Source organism: Cololabis saira, chromosome 8 (assembly GCF_033807715.1).
Source record: "Cololabis saira isolate AMF1-May2022 chromosome 8, fColSai1.1, whole genome shotgun sequence".
NCBI classification, from domain to species: domain Eukaryota; kingdom Metazoa; phylum Chordata; class Actinopteri; order Beloniformes; family Belonidae; genus Cololabis; species Cololabis saira.
In genome coordinates, this window is record NC_084594.1 from 49,107,459 (window position 1) to 49,115,612 (window position 8,154).

The window sequence follows — 8,154 nt, forward strand, 5'->3', positions numbered from 1 at the left end:
AGGAACATATGACTGGAAAAAAAATGTCTTTTATTTGAAAGACACAAAATACAAAACAATACTGTACGTTTGCCCTATTGTTACAGTTTGTAATGCTTTATAACTGTTTAAGTTTTAAAGATAAAGCCAGCCCAACCATTTTCCACAAACTGAACTAAAAGTAAATGTCAGGTTTGCATTATGATCTTCAGTTTCATACAAGTACAAATATTTAGCCACAAACTGAATAGTTTCTCTCATGTATGACTTGACTTTTTTCTTTTCCAGAAATTTAACAACTAACATTAAATAAATAAATAAAAGTAAATAAATACATACAATTTCACATCATAAAAAAAGATTGATTCATGCTCAGCTTATAAGTGTAAAAGGAGATTTATTTTTGCTAAGAAGTTATTTTGGTAATTCAGGGTTCATTATTTTATAAATATATTCTTTATATTCTGTAAATCAGGGACTATAATGACACTAGTCAGTTTATCTGTAGTGATTAGTCTGTTTTAGATCGGCCGGATTGATACAGCACTAGGTGCTGTGTTGATGTTCTAAAATCCTACGCTGTTGAACGGACATTGAAGTACACTGGAACTCACGCAGAAGTTGTCCCGTGTTTATCCTACTCACGACCCGAAATAGGTTTAATTTAATAAGGTAAGGCTTAACTCTACACCAGAGTGTGTAACTGTGATTAAGCCTATCTCATCTCTATATAATCAAGCCTTAAAAATAATGGATAAAAAACCGATGAGATGGCATCACTGTCACATATTGAAACAGTACAACATGCTTAGTTTTGATCATTTCTTAAAGCAAACTGGTTTTTAAGTGTCTACAGAACCTAGCACCAGATGTTTTATGTAAGTTAGTTAGCAGGCAGAATAGTGGTAGGATCACCAGGGGAACAACAAGTGGTAACTGTAAGGTTGAACGCCGTAAGACCTCCTTTGGGCAGTCAGCGTTCTCTATAAAGGGCTCTCAAATGTGGAACACACTGCCAACTGAGATAAAAACAACTCAAGATTTTAAGGTTTTTACTAAAAATGTCAAAGACTGGTTGAAGCAAAATCAGAAATGTACGCATTTTTAATCACCTGTAACCGCTAATAGGGTGCTCTCTTGCAAGCTGAGAATTGTAAATAGGATATAGCTTTGCATGTTGAAAATTGAATGTATTTTTGTATTCTTTTTCTCCTTTCTTTCGTTTTCTTTTACTAAAAGCCTAACTAGGGACAGGAGATGGAAACTAGCAATAGCTATAATCTCTGTATGCAGAACATCAGTCACATTGGCTTGTTTGTAATGAGTGAATGTGATCACATGTAAACCTGCATTGTCCCTATTAAATAAAATAAATTAAATTAAATTAAGACTATAATAGTTAGTCTCAAACATAGCTTGGTGGTAGATATGCTGCTATAGGCTTATGCTGCAGGGGGGAACCGACATGATCCACTGGGCGGTGAACATCCCCCTTCTTCTCCTCTCCTCTTCCCTTCCTCTCTTCTCCATTTCCATTTTTATTTATTATAAATATCTCATAGCTATCTTTTTTTTTCTTTTTAACAGCACCTGTTAGCAGGAATGTCAGTAAGGTATACTGTGTAATAAGCTAATTACAGTATAAAATCAGTTTGTCACCTCCACGACACGTATCGTGACGTTTTTGTATCGTGAAATTTCGTGGCACGATATATTGTTACACCCCTACCATTCAATAACAGTGATATCAAATTATAGGTTGAGAGACAGCGCACAAAAATAAAGAGCAGGAGGGAATGCAATGCTTGTTAATTACAAATGGAGGGATCGTAGACGTGAAGGACTTCCTCTGCCTTACCAGCTGATGCTGCATGTGATTGTAACATTCTACTGCATTCATAGTATTAGCATTAGCATTCATAGTGATCTCTAGAGTCTTCAGTAATGGGGGTCTTCGTGCTACTTTTCTAACGTCCATTCATTTGGTTTTTAATAGTTTAAATCTTAAAAACAGTTTTCAATTCTAAAATACTGCAACAATAGAATTTCCCTTTGGGGATTAACACAGACAGACTGCAGCTTCGCCTAACAAGTATTAATTAGTTCAGTTCAGTATTACATATGCTATCTATTCCATGCTATCCAGGGCTTTTAAAACAACCACAGCTGACCAAAGTGCTGCACAGAACAATAAATAAAAACATCATAGATAAAAGACCAAACAGCCCAAAAGGCAATATAATGTTAAATAAAATAAATTAAAAGACATAAAACATGGGTAAAAGTCACATTAATACAATCAAAGCAATAAAATGGGATAAAAGATAAAATAATAAAATAATACAAGGATAAAATACAGTAAATTCCAGTGTCTTGCTAGGTTTGGAAAGCCCAGGAGAAGAGGTTTTGAGAGGAGCCTGTCTGCTGTGGTGACGCAGGTCCTTCTACAACTTGTAAATATGTATTACATATGCCATGTATCCATACCTGTTTTTTTGTCCAAGCTCTGAAGGCTCCATTAATGATTTTGGCTCCATGTATCAGGTATGGAGCTGGTTGCTTATCTGCTTTATGTAAACCTACAGAAGAGGGAATAGAAGAGTGACAGTATGTTGCAGGTTGGAGCAGAATAAGCAATAATTTTAGTCTGTGTTGTAACAAAGCCTATGTTCACACTGGCTGAAATCACATATATTCATTTGTTTGCCCATCAACAAGGCATCTGATGTTTTTAGCGTGGTGTGAACACAGAAATACAATCATTTATTCCTGGACGAGATATATATTTCATACATGGCCATGCGACATGAGTAAGAACAGTCATGCAGAATTCGGGTATATGCTGAGTTATCACTTCAAGCTTTACATCCAGATCTCAAAATAATGCCAAAGGACGTAATAACAGAGGCCTATCAAAGCTGATGTGAAATGGTGATCCAGAATGGCTCAACACTACAGGGATGGTGGATGACGCTAACCTCAGTGTAGATGATGAAATAAATCAGCAGATCATAGAGACTGTGAGACTTGGCCCCTCATCAGAATGCCTAGCAAATTAACTTCAAGATTCTGGCTACAGAAGCTAAAAAGCCCAAGTGAAAAGCAAGCTAATGTCACCAGATTTGCAACCACAATTGTCAGAATGGCTATATTGCAAACTTTGTCATTAGATTTGGTGCAGTTCTGCAGCTGCTGGCTCTGCCAGGTTGCTAGAGTAAAGTCTGCTGTTACTTCCTGCTGCACCACTAGAGCAGTAACACTAATGCACAAAGGTAAAATAAACTGAGTGCTGTCTGCTAAACAAACTTTGATCACTGACACAGAGATTATACAGATAAAACCACAGTAAATGTCACAGTATTTTACTGATGTCCTCCTCTCTAGAACATTATTATCATTTCTCATTAGCTCTATCAGCTCTATTATAACACACTGGTGATGGCTGCCTGTGCAGTGGTGCCCTATGACACCCCACCCTGTCATACATGTCAAATATTTTCTGTTTTCAAGTGTAGCTGCTACAGATTTTTTTTTTTTTTAAACCACTTGGCCCTGTAGTATTTTCTTTTGTGCTTCGATAGGGGATATATGATTGTGCACTGATGAGAGAAGACAAGCCTCACTCCAAACATTAAATAAGGATATGAGGAAATGATTGTTCTCTAGTCTGTTTTTTAGTTTTTTTAGAGTTCTTGTCAACTCAGTTCTGGATAGTCATACAGAACAGGAAACCATTTATGGCCTCGGCAAAACAATGGAAGCATTGAAATGATTCTCTGTCCTGCAATGAAAAAACAACCATGAAGATTAAAAAAGATTGTTACATTAATGAGAATGTCTTATAAGACAGATGTGTTGTGCATCACACACAAAAGCAATCTAGCTTTAACAGGGACACATGGAAAAATAGAGAAAATGCTGGAAACATAAACAGTTGTCCCAGGCCAACTGAGGGAAGTTTAAACAGCGGCTTGTAATGGAGCAAGTGATTACAGCTGGGCCAAACCTTTTGAAGCTAATAATCTGTGAACTCTGCAATTCACTGATTTAAAGACTGAAATAATATCAGAGCTTCCAGCTCCTCATCTGTACAGCAGACAATCAGGCATGCACTTAATGTGTGGCCCATAAAAAAGCATTTCAGATCGTGATTGTTTTCTCTTCTTCATGCATTCCTCTGCAAAAAAATGGAAATTAAATGGGGATGTAGAATCATTATAAAGTAGCATTTATAAGAGAAAAATAAATTAAATAATGACATGAAATTATTATAGATTTCACCTTTGAATTGCTCCAGGAGGTGCCGTCCCACATACCAGCAAGCCGTCTCAAAGTTGGGGAAAGGGGTGAGAGTTTTGACCTTTAGTCGCTTCTCTACTTCATATGCTCTGAGAAGAATAAACCTCATTTAAGCTGAAAATTATCATGTCATTTTCAATATTTTTCAAGAATTTTCTATATATTTAAATGATTCAATTTAAAAAGCCATTTCTAAATGAGCAAAAATAATCAAAAATAACTGATTGCGTTGTAAAACAAGTCCATATTGAGGACACAGAGGAATGTACTGAGTAATATCAGGCACAGTCTTTCCAAAGGCCAGTACCAAACATCACATCAGAATGAAGCATGGTGGGTGAATATGTGTAAAACAAATGACCAAACCTCATCTGCATCTCAACACTCAGGTTGTGGACGAAGTGGCCGGAGAACGCCAGGCAGTCGACGGGAGTCAGGATCGCATTGATCCATCCTGAGGGAAACAAAACAACAAAGAAAAGAAAAGTGAATATGATCTTTCCTCTCCCAGACTGGTAAATGGTTAAATCGGGTAGTGAATCATAACATGCAGTTAAAATGAATAACATGACATGACAGTTTATATAAACCATGACACTCTGTACACTATGTGTAAAAAAATTATATATTATAATTTGTTGGAACACCTTGAACTAATTAATTAATTAGTCTTATGTGGTAAAACATCCACCATGAGATTGTCCCAATAATCCTTATACAGTGACACAACACGTATTTCCATCCAGAACAGAATTATTTTTCTTCTTTCATTTCACAAACATGTTGTATTGATAGTGGAGACTGAAGGCTCTGAACCCTGAACCTGTTTTAATGAATTCTGTCATTCTCCTCTTGCTGTTTGCCCATGACATCAGGGATAAAAACATATCTATTGATTGAACAAATCTGCCATTTGTGCAGACCGCCATTTGATGGAATTTATAATTCATACAAACAGGCTTTCCAGCTATATAAGATTTATTGCCAAGAAGCATTGTTACAACATAGAAATAATCTACTAGGTAAGGGATAATGCCCGAAGAGGTGTATATTATCAGAAATATATGTACTCTGTACTCTGAAACGGCCTGAAGTGTCCTGGCTGACACACCAGCAGGAATCATGGGAGGAAACATCACATTATTCTGCCCACTATAGTTATAATAATAGTTTTGGTATGGACATGGCTGAGCTCTGGATCCTCAGTGCAGGCCATTCATACGTTTTATGTTTGTGTATTGTTTTTTTCAAATATTTTCATCCCAATTTTTTTCCCCATGTTCCCCCCAGTGCTCCTTCCTAAGTCAGTCCTGGGCGTTGCTCCCTCTACCAACCCCAGGAGTCCCGGCACCCGGGTCCCAGCACCCGGGTCCCTGCACTGAGCTCAGGTCTCCTCCTTAACCTGAGGAGTGAGCAGCAGCAGCAGCATCTTTTCACCAGACAGGGGGGGGTTTCTCTGGCCGGACGCAACACGTGGAAGGATCACGTTATTCCGGCCAGATCTAATATCTGTCCAGCTGGCCAGTCCACCACTCGGCACTTCTGTTAGGATATTGGGCATTATAAGACCTATCTCCACACACCCTGCATACACTATTTGTTTATTTTCAGTTATTATTTTGGCACTGTATGACGTCATCGCACGGCGACGAAGGGGCAGGACTGTTTGAACCGGGTGGTGGCTGGCGTGTGTGTGTGGTCTGCGGTTCGGGAGTCACTGACAACGGTACAGTCGGAGGCCAAGACTCAACTGGAGCGTCAGGAGCCGGGTTGCCGTGGGATAGTTATAGTAGTAGTAGTAGCTGATAGTTGTGAACGTGTTGAGAGGAGCGGAGCTTCCTGTACGGTGGAATGTTACTGACTGAAACGCGTGGGGCGTCGGAGACGTGCAGCCACATAGATATGGACATATATGAAGAAAAACATAAAAACACCTACGGGAAGAAAAAAAAGCATAAAACTGAAAACGTAATAAAAAGAATCCGGAGCAGGATTGGATACCTGAACTGAACCTAACCTGAACTGAACCTAACCAGCACCTGAACTGAACCAGAACCTGAACTGAACCAGCACCTGAACTGAACCTAAGCGGGTTGGGGGGGCTTTAGGGGGGATTTCAGTTCAGTTCCCTGTCGGTCTGGAGGGTCTGGCTGGGGGGAGTGAGGGGAGAGAATTTAGCATCCTGACAGCTTGGTATGCAAAGCTGTTACTGAGTCTGGTGGTGCGGCAACGGAGGTGTGTGCGGGGTGGCTGGTCGCTCGCAATCGCGATAGCTTTCCGGGTGAGGCGGGTGGTGTAAATGTCCTTCAAGGAGGGGAGTGGGGCACCTATGATCTTCCCAGCTGTGTTCACTATGCGTTGCAGTGCTTTCCTGCTGTATTCAGTACAGCTACCGCCCCACACAGTGATGCAGCTGGACAGGATGCTTTCAATGGTGCCCTGGAAGATGGAGTACCAAACACGTATCTGATGGTTGAGGAGCTGTATGGTCCGAACTATTACATTTGCTACATTGATCCAACGCAAAATAATTAAAAACTGTGCTTATTAATCACAAAACACAGGTTAAACATCATGACCAAATCCGCTCCGACCCAGTGTGTCCGTGATCACCGCAGACAGACTGCAGCTTCGCCTGAATTATGGTTCTGCGTTAAATCGACGGCGTAGGGTCGCGGTACGGTGTGCGTCGCCGCGTACCCTACGCCGTCGGCTCTGCGTTGGTGTGACGCGGAAATCATAAATCAGCCTAGGCGGATTTATGGTTCACCGGGAGCAAGGGCTCTGGCGGTTGATGTTGATCCAGGACCAAACTTGTTAAGGAGCATCAAAGTCACTCTTATCTACGCGGAAATAACGCTAAAATATAAAGAAGGCATCCCAAAGTGTGATCTATGGTGAAATAGATAACTGAAGATGTGCAGCTATATGAGTAGGCTGTTCCCACTGTTCCCTCCAGTTCTGCAGCGCAGCTGTAGCCCCGCCCACTGCAGCTGTAGCCCCGCCCACTGCCGCTTTAGCCCCGCCCACTGCAGGCGTCGACAGTACAGCAGCTTTCACTGTGAACGCTCCAAACAGCGAGATGCTGGCGTCAGGAGATTTTTGACGCTTTCAGTGTGAATGCAGGGTTGGTAAGTGTGTGTCTACTGGGAGCACTGCTGGTTGTGGAAGTTGGTTGTGCTTTATCCTTTTAACATTCACTCTTGCCTCACAGCAAGAAGGTTCCTGGTTCCTGATTCAGGGACCTTTCTGTGTGTTAGGAGGGATCTGAAGTGCCCACAGAAAACATATACAAACAGACATTTTTCTCCAGGTAGTATATGTTTTTGAAGTGACTATAGTGTACAGTTATATTTATTTCTTTTTAATTAATTTTCCCCAAGGGATTAATAAAGGTTATGAATTGGAATTTTTGGAATAAATAATCCAAAAGACCCCTGTGACCCTAAATGTGAATACACGACCACAGATAATGTAGTATGTAAAATAATAAAGATAAGATCATGTACTAATTATTTTTTAAAGTAAAATACACAGTCACCTAACTCAGAACTCCCTCTACGAGCCTTTACAATCCCCTCCTGCTTATTTCCAATCAAATCCTGGTTCAGCTCAACTCTCTTGAAATTAGACAATGAAAAAACAGAGCTCCTTCTCATTGGCACAAAGTCATCATTATTCAAAGTTTGACAGCTTCTCCGTTGCCATTTACATCTCTTCAGTCTCCCCATCCCCTCAGGTGAAGAGCCTGAGTGTCATCCCTGACAGTACACCGTCATTTCATTCCCATATTCAACATCATCACCCGGTCTGCTTACTTTACCTTTGTCACATAAACCAACTCTGCCCCTCCCTCACTTTCCACACTGCCTCCAT

At 40.3% G+C, this 8,154-nt stretch overlaps 1 protein-coding gene across 2 annotated transcripts in view; it reads right to left on the reverse strand.

Moving 5' to 3' along the window:
- The window catches only part of phf2 (PHD finger protein 2), an 80,424-nt gene that overhangs the window by 39,091 nt on the left and 33,179 nt on the right, over positions 1 to 8,154 (reverse strand). For both annotated transcript variants that reach the window (XM_061728200.1, XM_061728199.1), the window contains exons 8-10: positions 4,645 to 4,732; positions 4,261 to 4,367; positions 2,467 to 2,558 (exon numbers count right to left, since the gene is read on the reverse strand). In XM_061728200.1, the coding sequence (XP_061584184.1) occupies positions 2,467 to 2,558; positions 4,261 to 4,367; positions 4,645 to 4,732 (287 nt within the window). The remainder of the gene's footprint in view (positions 1 to 2,466; positions 2,559 to 4,260; positions 4,368 to 4,644; positions 4,733 to 8,154) is intronic.